The 19,472-nt window shown below is 44.4% G+C and overlaps 1 protein-coding gene across 8 annotated transcripts in view; it reads right to left on the bottom strand.

The window, feature by feature from the left end:
• Zfp462 (zinc finger protein 462) overlaps positions 1-19,472 on the bottom strand; it is a 140,499-nt gene that overhangs the window by 72,914 nt on the left and 48,113 nt on the right. For 5 of the 8 annotated variants that reach the window (XM_087549716.1, XM_087549718.1, XM_087549715.1 and 2 more), the window contains 2 exon segments: positions 5,700-5,949; positions 1-5,226 (listed from right to left, as the gene is read on the bottom strand). The exon segment at positions 1-5,226 is cut by the window's left edge and continues 395 nt beyond it. In XM_087549716.1, coding sequence (XP_087405842.1) covers positions 1-5,226; positions 5,700-5,919 — 5,446 coding nt within the window. In that variant the 5' untranslated portion in view covers positions 5,920-5,949. 8 annotated transcript variants of the gene reach the window in all.

Raw genomic sequence — 19,472 nt, 5'->3', positions numbered from 1 at the left:
GTTTCTCATGCTCATCCGCGTAGACGGCTGTGAAGTAGCCTCCCAGCTTGCTGGCATGCTGCTTCTTTGGGAACACTCCTGGGTGTCGCTTCATATAATGGGACACAATGCCTTTCTTGCTGAAGGACTGGAAGGAACATAAGGAACACTTTTTCTTCTCAACAGCCCGCCGTAGTTCCTCGCTCAGCTGAGGAGAGTCATCTTTGGGTGGGGATGGGATGATCACCTTGTTGGGCTTGTCACTGATGGTCCTGGAGGCTGCAAGGCAGTGGGTGTAATATGCATCGATGTCGTGGCGCTTCTGGTAGTGGGCTGCCAGTCCCTTGCGGATGGGGTTGGTGTAGGCACACAGGGCACACTTGAAGAGATTGTTTTTGCCCTCGGGCTGGGCACGGACATTATTGTGCTTGATCCGGTAATGCCTGGCAATGCCCTTCCTTGTGGAACAGAAGTACTTGCAGAGCTGGCACCGGAACACAGTGTGGGAGACCAGATGCGAGGTAGAGAAGTGAGCAGTGGACATAGGATCCTCTCCCACCTCCTCCTCCGTCATGGAGACCTGGGAGGGGCTCACTTCGGTGGTTATCTCAGGCTCAAGGGACACTGGCAACTTCGGGGGAGAGGGGGAAAAGACATCAAACTCAGGCTGGTTGTGGTACTTCTCATAGTGGATTTTGAGTTTCTCCAGCGTGCCATGTGTATAAGGACACAGCTTGCACCGGTAGGCACCATACCCTTGTTTGAAAATCCTACTTGTCTCCTCCACGTCATTCTGGGTTATGTCAGCTGACTGCTCTACATCATGCACAAAGTCCTCAGCGGTCACCTTGATGGCCGGGTGTCGCTTCTGGTAGTGGGTCAGGACGCCGTGGATGCGAGTGTTGATGTACGGACAATGCCTGCATTTGTAGACGGCACCTGGGTTGATGTCAACATCCTGGGCAAAATCAGCAGCCTTCACTTTCATCCCAGGATGCTTCTTCCCATAATGGGTGAGGAGGCCATGCAAGTTGTTGTACTCGGACTGGCACACTGTACACTGATATGGGGTGGAAGATATAGCAGGATTAGCTGAAGCCAGATGAATGCTTTTCTCTGGGGAAAGTCTTGCATCCTCTGGGCATTCGGCTTCCTGCTCGGGAAGGGGGTTGGGCAGACTGTTTTCACAATTCACAGCGCCTATCAACTCTTCAGGTGCTAGGAGGGCCTTGTCTACACCATCTTTCTCCTTGATGATATCCAGCAACACAGATTCATCACCATTCATGGCCCAGGGGTGGAACGCTTGGTAATGATTGGTGATGTCCCAGATAGAGACAGCTTCAAAAGCACAGTCCCTGCATCTGTATGTTTTGGCTTCAGCTGACATGGTAAGAGTGGGAGAGGATGGGTCTGGCCCCGCCCAGAGTTTGGTAGCCATATAAGTGTAATCTACATAATGCTCAGGGTGCCTCCTTTGATAATGCAGGAGCAAACCACTGGGTTCCATGTGGGAGTAGATACACCACTCACAGTGGTAGCCAGCTTCTATCAAGCCATCTAGAAACGCCCACCTCATGATGGACGTGACTGTGGCCTTCAGGGCAGGGTGGTCTTTCTTGATATGCTTCCGCAGTGCATAGAAATAGGGGGAGGTATACGAGCACTGCCTACATTTGAGCGCTCGAAGTTTCGTTTTGTCCCGTTCCATGCCGGAAGCAGGGAGAAGCACACAACTGGCAGGCTTCTGGTTCCGGTCACAGAGGCTTCTGATGGTGGCTGTGTGCTGCCTGATCACATCGGCATTGGCCTTGAAGTCCCGGTGCTTCTTCTGATAATGAATGAGGACGCCCTTGACCGTCCGGTTCCCATAATCACAGTGCTGGCAAAAGAACATCTCAGTCTCCACAGGAGGGCAATCTCTCTCAGAACTGCTCCGGTTCAACTGCATGGCTGCAGGAGGCCGAGGGGAATCTTGGAGCCCTTCAGCCCCTCTCATCATTGCAGCTGTGGGAGGAGCCTGTCTGATATATTTGGCAGTGACCTTTATTTCTGGGTGTCTTTTCTGGTAGTGAACAAGCACCCCCACAACTGACCGATTGCTGTAGGAGCAGTGTTTGCAGTAGTAAAGCTCAATACTGAGGTCTGGTGGTGGGGGCTGTGGGGGGGGTGGGGAACCCATGTTGGACATTTTGGGAGACATTGGAGCACCCACCTCAAATGATAATTGGGCAAGGGCAGAGCCTCTGTCCACAGACACCATGCGCATGGTTTTCTGGATCCTAAAGTACGAGGCCTTTTCTTCAGGGTGTTTCTTCTGATAGTGAACCAAGACAGAGTGCATGTTGGGACTCGCAAACGAGCAAACGTCACAATCATAAACAACAACGGTGTTCACCGAAGGGTCTTTCTGGTTTTCACATTCTGGAGTAAAGGTCTTGGGAGAAGTATTTTTGTTAAATGTAGCTGGCATACCACCACCACGAGCCACCGGCGTGGATGTCGCCATGCTCTTGGGAGCTGAATTCAAAATCTCCCGCAGGGTCTGGGACTCAGCATTCAGCCCTTCCTGCTGCTCTACAACATAGCTTGAAAAGATCATAGCATTGTTGATTTTCACCGTGGGATGCATTCTTTGGTAATGTGGCATCAGGCTTCTGACATTCGGGCTTGTGTAGGAACAAAATCGACATCGGTAGATCAGGTCCGAATGGTCAAAGTTGAGTACATTCATGGCCTCTGGGTGATGTTCACCATAATGCTGTTGGAGGTCTTCAAAGTTGGTGTAGTCAATATAGCATTCCAGGCACCTGTACACTGCACTGTGATCATTGGGGTCCAAGATATACCTAAAGCTGAACTTAATGTATGGGTGCATTCGCTGGTAGTGAGTGCTAACACTCCGGGCAGATTTATTATTAAAGTCACAGTGTTTACAATAGTAAAGCCTTCCAGAGTCACCAAAATCAGTATTTTCATTACTGTGTTCTGTCCCATAGATAGGGGGTTGGGTGTTCAGCAGCGCTGCATTGGACACTTGGTGATCTTTTATGCTTGTTGAAGAGCCATAATAATCTTCTTCATCTTCAGAAAGTGTGAGCTCGATCTCGGCCCCATTGGTGGCAGTGTAATCATGGGTGATACTTCTATAGTTAGCCTCCTTCTGGGATTCACTGGTGTCTCTGGCCCAAATCTGTTGGGCTGAAAAGGCAGTGGGAACATCCATGATGGGTTCTGTTGGTTCTTCTTCCCTGTCCAGTTCAACCTCTATTTCTACTTCGTTGTCATCCTCTTCCTCCTCATCGTCCTCGACATTGATGATAGCATCTTCCTGCAGTTTGGTCTGGTTGATTTTGCTCTGTAAATTGCTGGCTATCTCGTCAATCCTTGTTCTCTTCTTCACAGGTGATAAATCAAGAGGAAAGTCATTAGCAAGTTTCCTAGAGGCCTTAGCTACAAAGTTATTCTTGGAGGACAATCCAAGAATTGAGGTCTGACTTTTCTTCACAGTGTTGCTGGAAGAGGGGTGGCTATCTGTCTCATTTTCCAGTGGCAGGCTCGAGGGCTGCCCCTCGAATTTTGGCAAGTTGTCGCAGAATGAATGTTTGTGCTGCTGATGGACTCTTAGCCCTTTCAGAGTCATGGTGGAATAACTACACATGGTGCATTTGTAAGGGTGCAAAGGTGGGACCTGTGTGGGTGGCTGTGGCTGCTGTGTTGGTGGTGGCGGCTGTGGCTGAGGTGGCACCTGGTGTGGTGACTGCAGCTGCGGTGGTGGAGGCTGCTGCACTGGCTGCGATGGTGGTGGTGGTGGTGGTGGTAGTGGTGGAGGTGGCTGTGGTGGCTGCTGCTGCTGCAAGGGATCCAACATGACTCCCGACTTTCTACCGTTGATGCTGGGGCTCTCATAAGATAGCATTCCTTCATTCAATGAGGAAGACAGACTTTCGCTTTGAGAATTCACAGTATCCCAATCCGACGTACCCGTGTGACACTGTTTATGAGCCCCGAGTTTTAATGAGCTCTTACAAGTAAACGGACACTCGTCACATTTGTAGACAGCTGTCTTTCCAGATAAGTGGATATTTTCTATGTGACGGGAAATGCTGCGACGGTGCATGGTGAGGAAAGGACAAAAGGGACACTGGAACCTATTCATGAACCTTCGAAATGGGATCCCCTTGGTCTCTAACAGTTTGTTGCCATCAGAGCCCATCAGCTGCTCTGCAGACAGTCCTGAGGCCTGGTGATCCATAACACTTAAACCATTCTCACTGTCTACCTCATTTAAATCCTCATCGGAACTAGAGTCATTTAGCATGCTGTTAGTGTCCAGGTCAGCGGATGAATTGGTCATGTCAGACATTCCATAACGGGATCTCTCTGTCAAGTTCACAAGGCCAGAATTATGAGGTGACTTCGGCTTCATCTGAGGATAAGACATAGGGGAAAACTTGGAAGTTGAAGAAGAATTAGGTCTCATGATGGAGTTGCCCACAGAGCCCCTGAAATTGGAGACATTAGTGTTGGGCATCTCCCGGCTTGCAGCATTCATGGACAGGTAGGTGGAGTTGGATGTGGGGCTGGGTTCATTATTATTCTGCACTTCAGATACATTAGTCCCTTCTTGCTGTTGCCTGATATTAGAAAGGATCTTGACCATACTTCTGTGTTTCTTCATCATGTGATCGCACCAGCGTTCTCGGCGGGGGGTCTGGTAGCTGCACCACTCACAACAGAAGTTGCCTCGAGACTTGGTCAAAGGCTTGACCATGGATTCTAAGATGCTACGCTCAACCACCTCCGCTGGCAGTTCCTTGCAGGGGTCCTGCAAGGACACTGGTGGAACCACAGGGTCTGACAGTGGAGCAGGAGCAGGCGGTGGTGCTGCGGACTCCTTCAAACTGTTTTTGTGGTACATCTTCTGATGCTTAATTATCCTTGCCCTCCGAGGTGATTTGTATGTGCAAAACTGGCAAGAAAAGACCTTTCCAAATCCTTCGTGCATCATGATATTATAATTTAAGGATCCTGGGACAGGAGGTCCAGTGGGACTCTCTTCAGCTTGAGCTCCATGGACCTTCCTAGTATGTTCTATGAGGAGATTTTTTGACCTGAAGTAGCGCACGCAGAACTTGCACTGAAAAAATTTGTTGGTTGGTTTGGGATTAGGGGTAATATGCTGACCGTAATATCCTGGACTGTGGCCATAGTAACTTCCACTCCCCAATGCAGTTGCACTTTGACCTACAGAGAATATTTGAGAAGATTAAAATGAGAAAAGTAAAGTGAACAGAGAGTATGAAACTCAAACCCACAAAACAGTACTATTTCAGTTATTCTTGAATTAAGAATCACATTCAACAGGCACAATGAGTCAAGATGCACTGAAGGCTACCCACAGAGTGTTACTGATGAAGACATCCTAGATAGCTTTGAATATAGAATAAAGACAAGTTTCATCCACTGTAAGATTTATTCTAGAACTTTCTGACACACTTTGTTTTCAACATTAGAAGGATACTCAGGGCCAGTAAAAGGACAACAACCTAAGATAACAAAGAGAAAAACAATGCCTAAGTAGTAAAAGTACCTTGCAGGGAGTAAGAAAACTCAGAAGTTACACATAAGATCTATGGTTACTGGTTGACAACAACAACAACAACAACAACAACAACAACAACAACAACAACAGACACATGAGTTTGACGTAGAATTACCTGATAAATCCTCGGCAATCACAAACTCATCCTTTATAGAAGAGAATTCCACCTCTGTCTGATTACCAGCATTCACGGACCCAGAGAGTGGCTCATCATCATTGTCCTCGGCAACATCCGTCGGCTGTAAGAACGCTGTGTGGACATCCTGGATGTGTGCCTTGAGATCTTCATAAGATGGGGCTCGGAAGTCACAGCCATCGCACTGAAGCACCTCCATGATCGGGGGCTACCCTCTCACATCAGGAACCTGAGGCAGAGGTCAGAACAAAGTATCATGAGGATCACACTCACCACAGACCCCAAGTGGCTACAGATCCGCTCATGGAATGAACTCCAACATCACTGCCTTTCTTTGCCAACTCAAACACCAGCCAAAGAGAGGCAATCAGACATAATAGAGACAAAGTCCTTGACTTCCTAACTTCAAAGGAAAGAAAACTCAGATAAATGTTTTCTGCTTTGATAGATCTTCAAATGCCATCTGCCAGGGAAACATTAATACTTCAAAAGTTGGTACAGTTTCTCCACCACATTCAGAATTCTAGATAACTTAATATTGATTCTGACTTCTCCTTAGACTATGTCTTTTTGAACTAGAGTCTTAGAAGGAAAGAGGCCATCCATCATCATTGAAGGGCAAGATAATTTCAATTTCTTTTACCCATCTCCATATTATTACATTAGTGTTTTAACACCAAATGGTAGAATAGACTTGACTCTTGGAAATGGCTGTGGTTTTTAGTATTGCTTTTATTATTTTAATATCTTTATTAATACTAGGGTTCACATTTTTCCTTTCCCCAAATAGTGTAGTTGCTCCTCCCCCTCCGCAGTGAAGTGAGTGGTTATTTGCTTTTTTACTACCTACCAATTAAAACTTAACAGCTTCTCCAGTCTAATTAGGTCATAAAATATTTCTCCTGAGATTTCCAAGCAACCAACTTTAGATGACAATTCAGTTTCTGGTTTAAGGGTACCTTGGCACGTCACATCCATTTATACTAAGACCACAGAGTCCAGTAGTTCTGAAGAGGGGCGACTGAGCCGGGGTTTTCCCTTTCCATCCCTTTCATCGACATAAACATGAAATTTAGACTTGGACACAAAACAACAGCAGCAAACATCAGCCTGTGAACCCGGTGTAGAGTAAAGCAAGGCAGAGTCCAACTCCCTGGTTCTGTAATTCACTGTGCAGTGCAACTGGAGTCTAGGGAAAGCTTCACGCTAGCTCAAGGCACAGTCTCACCACAAAGTGATGAGGCTATCGGGAAGGTGTGGTCCTCCCTAGTTTAGTATATATATCCAGCAATGAGATACCCAGTTATTATCTGAATTAGTAAGTTACTTCACGTAGTATATCACAAACCCTACTAAGTCATTGTAATCTAGAACCAAATGTCTTAAGAATTCAAGTTACAGCCAGATCATTTTATGATGCGGTTTTCTATGCCTCTCTTATAAAAGATATGTGATTTCTGCTGGAAAAGCAAAGTCCAGTAATGATGTGTCAGTGGCGTACAAAGAAGCCATGGCAAGAGGATTTCCTAGGAAAGAATGCTCCTGGCCATAGTCTGCTAAAATAAGTTCTGGCCAAGTCCAGCTCTGGGCAGAGCTTTGCAGAGTGAGAAACAGATATTTTACCTCCTCTCCTTTCACCCAACAATTTATCCTATTTCAATAAACATTGAACTGGACACCAGAGTCCTTTCAGCTAACCAAGTCTCAATATTCCAGATACACAAGCTTTTATGTCCGAGCCCCAACCCAAATTGTGTGGAAGAGGTTGCTATCAGCTCTGGATCAAATTACAGCAGTCACCGAGCCCCACCCCACTTCTCCTTTCGCACAGTCCATTAGACCTGAAAACAAATTTTTCCATGGTGCAGACGACTCCTGCATTTAGAACACTTCACAGAAAAAAGCAGATCATCCAATGCGCACTCCCCATCCCCCAAGCTTAGTCCTTTCATCTCAGCCAAGCAAGCCACAGCTCTGCTGAATGTGTTTATCACACTTTCAGGAGATAGGAGCTCCTGCGTCACTGAAGCTCTAAGACTCACTAAGCTGCCCTAGTCCTCTGAGCTGTAGGAGCAGCCATTTTAGCTCAGAGCCTCTCCTCCGAGCACAACATGGCTTCACTTGGATTCTGCTAGGCTGACAATCACAAGTGAATGCTACAAGGGCAGGCTGGGCTCCTCCTAAGCTCTTCTCTTCCCAACAAAGAATTAACTGTTTTCATTTCTTCCCGAAAAGCAGCACCTTTCTCCTCCTCAAATGTCATTCACCAAAGATCTCCAAAGGTTCTTTTATTCCATGATTGATAGGCTGGTTCGTTAGTCCCAGCAGAGTACTGGTTAGATCAGGACGTCCCTGGACCAGATCCTGTTCTGCAGCAGGATTTGGGGGTGTCCTGGACAGGAGACCTCCAGAATGCCTTGGTTTCTTGGGAGTCGTCCTTCCACACACAGAAGACATACCATCGGGAGGCTGCTAGCCAGATTCCAAAGTCTAATGACCTTTGTTAATCACCAGCCAGTCTGTCTGCATCAGCAGACCCTGCCAAAAGACACACCCTTCAACACAAAGGCTGTAGCTATTCCTTTTAAAAGAGGTTCTGTGAAAGCTCCATTGTGTAGCTCAGAGGAAAACAAAATCCCTTCCCTTCAAAACCTCAAGCCTTTAGAAATAATGCAACAAAAGGCTTTCTGCTGTGTCTCTTTTGGAGACTTTGAGCCTGGTTTGCACAAAACATCCACAAAAATGTCCCTGCTTGCACAAGGAGAGCAAGGCCCCTTCAGCACTGAGGCAGTCCACCTGGAGATGAAGTTCATCTCTCCATACACTTCACTAATGTCTTGGTGTCTTCTGAAACTGTTACCTATGAAGGATGCTAACGTCATCCGATGCAAACACTAACAGTCTCCTTGTTCTGCTACAAAGGAGATTAAAGGGTTATGAGATCAGAAGAAGGGGGAAAAAGGAGCCACTGATTTGGAAAAAGAAGAGATGATGAAAGTGATTTTCTAATGGGTTCTAGCTTTAATGTTGCTGTAGTCTTGACCTCAAAAATAGCTCAGAGCCTTAGAAGAGGTTAATCTCCAGGCAGCTGGTACAACCAGCGGCAGGTAGAGCTCAGTGGCCTTCAATTTGATATCTGCACCAATACTGAAATGGGAATGTAGCCTACTTTGAAAGCCATTTTGTCTTTGTGTACATGGCTCTCCTGAAGATGCTGACGGAAGAAAACAGAAATTGCTGGCATGGTCCAAGCAATCCAAGAAACTTGATATATTTATGAGACCATAGAAGTACACACGGGAGAAAAGCAAGAGCAGGAAAATGGGAAGTAGAAAGGATCATCACAAAGCAAACTGGACCTCAGGGTGACGGGTTCATCGGTCAATCAGAAAGTGTTTCTGGAGCAGCTTGTAATCCTCTAAGAAGCCAAAAACACAGGGGTGGGGGTGGGGGGGGAGATGAGGCATTAAAGCCTGTATGTGTGACTGCTTCACTGACTAAGAAGAGCAACAGCTGTAAGAGACTAACCCAGAGAGTGTCCGCTATAAAATTATGGTTTAAAGTGAAAAGCCTCCTCATATTTACCTCATTTAATAACACGTGTGATTATGAGATTAACAACCTTTTTCTCACTTACAGAATCAGCACAATCAAGAGGAGAAATGCAAGTTTCTGAACTGAAAAAGAAATGTTATTTTTAAAGGTCAGGAGATCAATATATAAACCAAGCAGACATCTTTACTCTCCACTACCTATGTCCCTCCCAGGGACATATCTCCAGGCTCCTCAAGGCCGGATATGCTTCCTTCTGCTAACCCCACTTCTAATACCATGGCTGATGATAGTTGTGAACTGACTAACTTCACTCTAAAATAACCTTCACCTTAAGTGACCAGTTCTCTGAACAGGAAACTCTTAAACCATCCTAACTCTTCCTCAAACTATGCTTAATGAAGGGTTTCTCCACTTCATATTTAAAGTCTATGAGTTCAAAGTATAGTGTTTGGAAGAACAGCTCCTAAGCCCATTGTCTATGTTTAGCAAATGTCTTGAAGACATACTTAGAGAGTGTCCAAAGTCTCTGAAAACACCAGAATGAGGAAAGGGGCAGGCAGTGTGGACACATCTGCATGTTCTCAATCTCCTCACCAATTTGCACTAATCTTGTTGCCCATACGCCAGTGTTAGGGACTTCAGGGTCCATTGCACCTTGGATTTCCTTCTGAGGAGGAGAAAGCATCAAAACACATCTTCACTGTGTATCCTTGCAAGCTCAAATGTCACTGGAAAGGGGAGTTGTCCTTGTCGCTTCACAGCCTTCTTCTTACAAGCCTGCTGCTTTCAACCCTTGTCCAGGTCAGCTTGGCAAACACTACTCTTCTAACCTGATGACCTAGAGCATAAGGTGGTCCTCGAGGCAAAGTCCAACTGTCTCCAGGAAGTGACCAAACAAAAACACCAAGGACCTGCCTGTCTAATCTGTTCTCTGACCACAGGACTGCAGATCAGAAATGAAGCGGTGAAGGCCCACAGCCATGTGATTAAGTAGCAACTAATTATAACCTTCAAAGCCTTTGAGAACTAGATCCAGATATACAGAAGGTGCTTTTCCTCTGTCCACTCCAGAAACCTACTTTCATTTATAAGACACTGAACTCCCCAGATCTTCTCAGTCACAATTCTCAGGAAGGGCTTGAGTTATCACATGCTATTTGTTCTTCTTGCTTTTCTTACTTTCCTTTGAATGGAAATACAAACTATCCAAGGTGGACAATAAAATGAATGCAGAAATGTTACAACGGTCTGACCAGAAATAAACAAAAACCAGCAGCTTAACCATCATCCTGAGAAATCCTATTTACAGGTCAGAGGGGTTATTCATACAATAAGGCCAACAGGTTAGGGGATGTATTAGGCTGTTATTTCTAGTAACAAATCCAGAAACTCAGAATAAAACAGAGAAGTCAAATATTAACTGATAAACTTGTAAATTCGGGGTTGTTATTCTTGGCAAAGAGGAGTGTTTTGTATTGTTATTAATCATTTGCTCTTGTCGTGGCCAAAGTGAAAGTTCTACTTATTTAAAAAACCATTTAAAGACTCTTTCTCAACAGTGTTTAATTAGGAATATGAGGTGGTATTACCAGACCAGAAGTACTATCTAAGACACACGGTGTGTGTGTGTGTGTGTGTGTGTGTGTGTGTGTGTGTGTGTGTGTGAGTATGCATATTAAACTAGCTAATTTTGTTGATTTTAATTGATGTCTTATAGAGTCCTGTATCTCCAAGTTTGGCAAGACCCAGGACAGTCTTGCTCTGACCGCTCTCGTGTTAGTTAAGAAAACAACAGCAAAGGATTGTACCTTCATCGATCCCATAGCATTTGGTAGAAGTATAGATTGTGGCTCAGCATGTGGTGTCTTCAAATGTCCTATCAAATGTTTATACAGTTTGCTACATGATCTAAGCAGTTCTGTGTGCTCTTGGCAACTCACCACATTAACGAAAGGTTTAACTTATCAGGGAGGATAAATAATTAAGGAATTCAGAAGAAAGACACAGCTGTTCTTCAAAAACAATTTTTCAGAAGAGAAAGGATTAATTTGCAGTCACATAGGTAAACCTGTGATATGAAACTGAATTTAAATAGTAGCAGAAAATGCCACGAGACCAAAGCCTGCCAATGCATGCAGCCTCCATGGTACATGACCAGCCTCGTCCATCTGCAGGGCCTTGTACACAAGCACAAAGTCTAAAGCAAGCAATCTGTAGCCTAATAACCCAGTCGTCCTCCAGATAAGGATGTCTCCAAGTTATCTCTTATTTTAGGATTGCTTTGCTGAATAAAATTGTCAATGTTATAGAGCATGCCAGAGTAGTATTTCACAGCAAATACCTGCGGAGGTCAGCATTCAAATGAGATGAGCATCAAGAGATGTAATTCAAGCAGCAAAAAAAATGTCAGCTATGTACGTAAGAAGTGATTCTGAGGAACTTGTTATGAACGCAGGAAGTGAGTGTCCTCCAGAAAGGTAGAACAGACCTTGTAGAGAATTCAGGCATTCCTTTGCAATGATATAAGGCTAATTGAGGCCAACTAGCCAATAGGCAGTCTGCCAACACTCCTGTCCTTAGAAAAGGAAGCCTGTGATTTGAACAAGAAGATAAAAAGAGAGAAAGGACAAGAAAAGAAAAAGAGGAAGCCGGGTGGTATCTCAGTTTTAGACTGCATTGTCTATGGAGGCAAACCTGTAGTTTACCAGATAACTCAATTCTGAGACGTGTCAAGACCATTTTCCTGAGTTGTGGCTTAGAAACAAAATGAACAAGATATCTCTCCTACACTAAAATTCTCAAAATGCAACAAGAAAGAAAAAAATTAGAGCCTGGCTCATCATGTTCTTTGAAACAATGCGAAAATGTTCTTGGTGTCAAACAAATAAGCAGGAAGTGATAAGGGCAGAAGCATTCCCTGAAATGCCACGGGCTCACGGGCAAGTTTTTTTTTAAAACTTTGAACCCATTCTTACCCCTGCATTTCAAACAAGAGAGAACTGACTTCTCTCTTCCAGAGCCAAATCTTACCCAAATGGCAGAGACAGGAAATCACTGTGTTCCTTTATAGACTCTACAAAATGCTGGCTGGGTTTCTACAGGCACTTTCCACACTACAAGGACTCTCATTATAAAAATTGTAAAATTAAAGGGAAGTTGCAGATATGCTGCTGGGTCTTCATTACAGAGTTGATTGAGATGCAGAGTAAGCAGAACCTACAGTGGAAGCCATCGTCCACACCGGGAAAGACTAAAAATGAGCGCTTTCCTCATGGGCTCATCAGCCCAACAGGCCTCGGACATTTAATGCAGCTTCACAGCCGGAACTACTCCAGGCTACTAAGACTCAGCCATACACAATGACTCTAACTCTTCATTCAGAGTCTGGTGAATGAATACGACACCATCCTAATGTTTATCTCTTATTCAAAAACAACAATTTTGATCGGCTGCTGACTTGTGGTATATTTAAGAAGGTTTTGTCTGAGGAATTTCTTTTATCTGGGGAAGATCTATACTCTCAATCTAATCTCTTGGGAGATTCGTCCACTCCCTGATTGCTCAAAAAGTTGGACAAGTTCATGTGTGACACAAATGGATCATGAACAATAAAGACCACATTTTTTGTTATATGTGGGAACGAAAGTTTATTTCAAAGAGATAGAGCCCGAGTAGGCTAATGTGTGGGGATGATGAATAGGTTCAATAAAGTTGCATAGATAAAATGCTAAATGCTTTTATTTTGGTGCTAAGAATCAAACACAGGCTCTCGTACATGCTAAACACATCTGTTGGAGCAACTGCAGGCTCAGAGTTGAATGCCTTTCAACCTTCTATATAGCACTGTGGAATAGCTTTAGCTTACAATAGTTAACTGAATAATCCCCAATAACTAATAGGGAGAATTCTGAATGTACTCGTACACGTGCATATGCGTGCGCGCGCGCACGCGCACACACACACACACACACACAACTGAGACAACAGATATCCCAATGACCTCAATCAGTTACTTACCATTATAAGAACATAATGAGCCTTTACCTTCCCAGTGCTCTGACTATACTTATGCACCACCATGTTGGGCTTGGGAACCCAGGACTTTGTGCCTAGCAAACAAGCATCTACCTATGGAGCTATTCCCTCACCCATTAGGAGACTGTTTTTGAAAGGTGAGGAATGTCTACTCTACTTCTCACTTTCTCCAAGTAAGTCTGCTCTAAGAAACTGCTGTCCCCAAGAAGTACTTTCCTGTCAACACAACTCCATGGCCCTGTGAAACCACCAAGGTGCTCAGATACTTAGTCACGCCCACATTCCAAAAATTCTTTAAATGATAAAACCTACTTCTGTCCAAAGAACTGAGTTAGTTCTGAGTTACTCACTATTGAGCCATTAAAGAGAAAGAAGGGAGGGAAGAAGGAAGGAAAGGAGGGAGGGAGGCTGCAGAAATGCCTATCAAGTCAATTAAAGAATTTGTCCTCAGGTCACTAAAACCAAAAAGTGACAGCAGTGTTCTGTCTTTGCCTACCATTTTCACCTTGAGCAAGTCTTTTGAGGCCCTTCCTTACTTTGGTCATTTTGCTAAATGAAGAAACTAGATCATAATGTTCAACTGTTTTGTACAAGAGCCCTGTTTTACTTTCTCATATTTCTGATTGCTTTCTCATATTTGAAAAGGCATTTTGCTGATTGAGTTCTTTCTCATCATCTTCCCGAGGCTGCCTTCCCATCATTTGGGCCTACACTCAAAGCCTGTCTTCCAAGGTTCTTTTCCTTACATCCTCCTCTAACTATCGGCACTACCTTCCCCGGTGAGATTCTCTTCTCACAACTGCACATGCTCAGTTGCTCTCGTGCTTTATCATTTGCTTCGTTTCTGGCATGCTTCCCATTTTTTTTCCTGCCCCACTGGAACACACACCTGGAGCAGAGTCCTTCAAACGGCCTCCCTCTCTAACAAAGGAACCACCTGAGAACAGGTCTCTGCTTGCTCTGTTCATCTGTCTTGTTCACATTGTTATCTTTACTTGGGGAGGAAGGGGGTGGGCAGTCAGTACGATCACATACACAGCAAATGGAAGTTGAACCAGAATGATGGAATAAGTGAATGAGAGCTTCCAGATGACAGGAATCTAACACACAACAAGAAGACTGGCCACCAGAGTCATGCAAGCCCCATGTCACAAAACAGTGACCCCAACGAGAGGTAATTCTGCTCCCATCATCTCTAACTGAAGGAGTCTACAAACCATAGGGGTGCTACTGACATGCATTTGGCAGAGTCAGGGGTGCCCCTACCACCCCACAGCACCCAAAAGAAAGCATTATCTGATCCTCAGTGTCCATATTAAGAGTGGAAATCATTTCACAAGGTTATTTCCAGGCTCTCTTTTCAAGCACTTCCTGGGATCATAGCTAGTTTGTCTCTGGCCCAAGTAACTAACAACTTCTCTCCCAGTTTCAAGGTGTACAACTCTAGTTCTAATTAATCTCATCAGCCCTTATAAAATGTGGTCATGTTTACTCCTACTTTCTGATTTTGGTAGTTTTACTGAAAAGTCTTTCAAAGAAAATTCCAAGACTATCCTACCTTTCACTGGTGTTAGAATCCTTGCTCTGTTGGTTTTCTAAATTTGGTAAAGGACCAATATCATTAAAAACGAGCCAGTTCTACTCTAAGTATATGGTCTCCAGCCAAAATTTCTACGAAAAATGCAATACGGATCTTCTGTTGGTGTGTAAAGTTATCTTCCTTCATGGCAATAAGGCCTCTGGCTACTCAATAAAAAAAAAAAAAACACCTTCAAATGACAATTTTGCTCTTTTTTTGTTTGATTGTTTTTTATCCCCAGGGCCCAGTTAGGTCTGGTTTTGGTGAGGGCGAGCGACTGTATGCTTTCCTACCTTCCAGGAGAAAAGGAATCAGGGGTACAAAATCAAGAAAAAGGCAATTAAAAATAGACAGATGATAGATATATTATTCATACATAGAAATAGATACATAGATGATTGAAAAATAGCACCAAATAAGGTGGTATGACACATAACCCCATCCCAACTAAGAAAGCTAAGAAAGCCACAATACAACCATTAGCTGATTCCTGACATCCTAGGAATTTGAAGCTTCTTCCATGGAGATTGTGTCCCCAGTAGTCTTGCTCCAACCATGCAAATATTACACTGCTAAGTTCTCCTGAGCTGATAGATACCTATAGCTACACTGGAGACCATGTGATCACCTTCCTACAAAATCTCTGTCTGAGTTAGGATTTTGCTGCTGTGAACAAGCACCATGACCAAGGCAAGTCTTATAAAGGATAATACTTAATTGAAGCTGGCTTACAGGTTCAGAGGTTCAGGCTACTATGATAAGGTGGGAGGATGGCAGCATCCAGTTAGGCATGCTTCAGGAGGAGCTGAGAGTTCTATATCTTCATCTGAAGGTTGCTAGTGGAAGACTAGCTAGTGGAAGTGATTCCAGGCAGCTAGGATGAGAGTCTTATAGCCCACACCCAGATTGACACACCTACTCCAACAAGGCCACACCTTCTAATAGTGCCACTCCCTAGGCCAAGCATATACAAACCATCACATTCCATTCCCTGACCGCTATAGGCTTGTTCAAACACATGAGTCTATGGGGCCTTTACCTAAATATAGCATAATGCAAAAATACATTTAATCTAACTTCAGATTAAACCCACAGTCTACAGCAGTCTCAACAATGTTAAAAGTCCAAAGTTCAAAGTCTCTTGTGAGATTCATCCAATCACTTAACTGTAATCCCCAAATCAAGACCGGAAACCAGCTGGGCAACCTCCAAACTCCGCCATCTCCATGGCTGATGTCAAAGTGGTCTTCAGATCTCCAAGTCCGTTTTCATCTTTGTTGACTGAAACAAACTTCTTTTCTCGGGCTGGTTCCACTCCCTGCTAGCAATGTTCCTTGGCACATATCCCATGGCTCTGGAATCTTGAAAATCTTGAGGGTCTCCAAGGCAACTTCAATGCTACAGCTTCTTGTTTCAATATCTGGGATCCACTAATGACCTTCTGGGCTCCTCCAAAAGGCTGTGTCACTTCTCCAGCTCTGCCCTCTGTAGCACTCTAAGCTCAGGTTGATTCACTCCACTGCCACTGCTGTTCTTGGTGATCATCCCATGGTACTGGCATCTCCAAAGTACTGGGGTCCTCTGCTGCAACTAGGCTTCACGAATAGCCTCTCATAGGCTCTCTTCATGGTGCCAAGCCTCAAATCCTTTGCATGACCCCTTCAGTCCTGGGCCATCAACTGCAACTGAGGCCTTCCATAGCCTCTCACAGTGTCCAGCCTCAGCTGCTCTTCATGATCCCTCCACGCCTTCAAAACCAGTACCACCTGGGTGACTCTTACACATTACCAAGTCCAGCTGCAGCATGAGGTACAACCTTGGCTATCTCTGGAACACAACTTCTTTGCGCTCTCACAAACACTTCCCAGATTTCACCTCAGTGATGCTGGTCTTTTCCTAATCACCATTAATTTCTTAGCTCCAGCTAACCAGCATCAATTGTCCCAGTAGTCCCTTCTCTTCTTGACTCTAAAGACAGAGCCACATAGCCGAAGCTGCTGAATTCTGCGCTTGCTGGGATTGGAGCATATCCTCCCCTGCCCCACCCCCTTTACCAGCTTTCTGCTTTCTGACTCTCTCTCTGCCTAAGCTTGGATGTCCTGGAACTTGCTTTGTAGATTGAACATTGAACTCAGAGATCTGCATGTCTCTATCTCTGATAGGATGAAAGGTATATACCAACATGCCTGGATTTAAGCTTTTCTTCACCTAGAACCTGCTTTGTCCCAGGCTGACCTTGAACTCAAGAGATCTCTTTGGCTTTGTCTCCTGGGATTAAAGTTGTATACCACGGTGCCTAGATTTAAACTAGGATCTTGCCCCCAAAACCCCTTAATCTGTTAACTCCTAGAATATAGCATTCAGTTCCATTCACTTCCTGGTGCCCCTTTAACACTTGAACCATATATTTTATATTTTTCCTTTCTAAGCTTACTATGCTTCTTCAAAACACTCTTCATGAGACTCAACCAGAGAACAAAGTCTCTGCTAGACTTTTTTGAGACTTCCTTTGTCAATGCAATTAATAAAAATTTCTTTACCTTAGACTCAGATAGACTCTTCAGTCAGGGCAAAAAGCAGTCACATTCTTCACCAAAATACAAAAAAAAAAAAAAAACAAAAACAAAAACAAAAAACAACAACAACAAAAAAGACTCTAGGCCACATTCTGAAATTCTTCTCCACTGAAACCTCTTGGGCCAGGTCTGCACAGTTCAAATCATATTCAGCAATAAAGTTCCAAATTCCTAAGATAGCCCATTAAACCCAACTGATAGCATTCTACTGCTTTCCAAAGTCACAAAATCCACATTCCTCCAAACAAAAGCATGGTGAGGCCTACCAATCACCCAAGTCCCTGGTACCAACTTCTGTCTTAGTTAGGGTTTCACTGCTGTGAACAGACAACATGACCAAAGCCAGTCTTTTAAGGACAACATTTAATTGGGACTGACTTACAAATTCAGAGGTTCAATCATCAAGGTGGGAGGATGCAGGCAGAGAAGACAGTTCTACATCTTCATCTGAAGGCTGCTAGTGGAAGACTCACTTCCAGGCAGCTAGAGTGAGGGTCTTATAGCTCACATTCACAGTGACACGCCTAGAATAATAGTGCCACTCCCTGGGCTGGGCATATACACACTATCACAACCAGTTCATTTGAAAAACATTCTCTGGGACACTGAGAAGCATCTCTCCCCTTTATATATGGAAACCATGATTTTAGCGGAGGGAAATATCGCATGCTTCTGTTGGAGCAGTTTCTCTTCCTTAGTGAAAGCAATGTATGATTTGAGCCTTCCTGAAGAATCTACTCTAAAAGGTGATTATCTGTCGGCTCATCACATTTACTAGATCAGAAATCTTAAGAAGACCAGGTAGTACAATCTACTCCAACATCTTCATCTTTCAGATGAAGTAAACTAAAGTCCTAAGAAAAGTAACCTGAGACTTTTCTGAAAGGGAGTGTGTGTGTGTGTGTGTGTGTGTGTGTGTGTGTGTGTGTGTTGTATTGGTGGTGGTCATGGTGGGGCACTTATGAACTCCAGTGTATCCTCTGCTCAGAATGCAAACTCAGGAGAAGTACACAAAAGGTGCAAAGGCTGTGTAGTCTCCAGGGAACTTCTCAGGCATGCAAGCACTGTGTCCATACTTTTGCTAAGTGCACCCAGAAGACTGAAGGTGCTGACAAAGGTACAAACAGAGGAACGAGAGCTGTGACCCTGAATTAATCTTTCTTCAGACTCCCAAGTTCACAGAATCAGAGCAAGGTTATGGAGGAGATTTACTGCCACCAAATCCACCCCGTGAGAAACATCCTTTTGCTTCTTATGGAAAATGTTCTGTCAACAAAGGCACTACAGAGCTTGTCTGAGAGAGCCTTCGGGACATCTGGAAATATTAGGGTCAGACCCATGGAAGAAGAAAGCAGAGTAGTCAGAAACACCTAGCAATGGAACCAGGTTCCCAGTGGCCTCCCCTCTGAGCCATTCAGACTGACAATGTCAGAATATTGTTGATAGGACAGCCCAAGCAAAGCACATTGATAGGTTATTTCTCCAACAAGGTGAGGTAAACAGATTTAAACCAGATTAGATTACATTAAAGGCAAGTTTATTGGGAAGCTGCTCTCAGGTGGGTAAGTTCACTGGCACCAATGACCAAGGCCAGGGAAGTCACCCTGGAGAAGGGGAGGAGCAAGAAGGGAGCCTGAAAGAGAGAAGGACAAGCCAATACATAGAAAGAAAGAAGAGGAGACCAAAATGTCTGGAATATATAGGGAAAGGGAAAGGGAAGCCCAGTCCCCAGACTGGAAAATTCAGGGTTGGGAGCGGGGTATGCCAGGTAGGGACTGAGGGATGTTGGGAGAACCTGGAGGCCAGATGGGCTTTGGTGTGTAAAATATGCACCTCAGTCCTTTGTCCTAGGGTTTGAAACCAAACACACCTATTTTCTCCTCAAACTCACTGCAATATGAATTTTTCTCCTTCTGATTGTTTTTGTTTTTGTAAAGCACAGTTTCTCTGTGTAGTCCTGGCCATCCTAGAACTCACTCTGTAGACCAGACTGGCTTCAAACTCAGA

The sequence above is a fragment of the Rattus norvegicus genome, chromosome 5, assembly GCF_021556685.1.
Source record: "Rattus norvegicus strain SHRSP/BbbUtx chromosome 5, alternate assembly SHRSP_T2T, whole genome shotgun sequence".
In the NCBI taxonomy this organism is placed as follows: domain Eukaryota; kingdom Metazoa; phylum Chordata; class Mammalia; order Rodentia; family Muridae; genus Rattus; species Rattus norvegicus.
The sequence above is the reverse complement of the archived record's forward strand: the minus strand, read 5'-3'. Positions and strand labels throughout refer to the sequence as shown.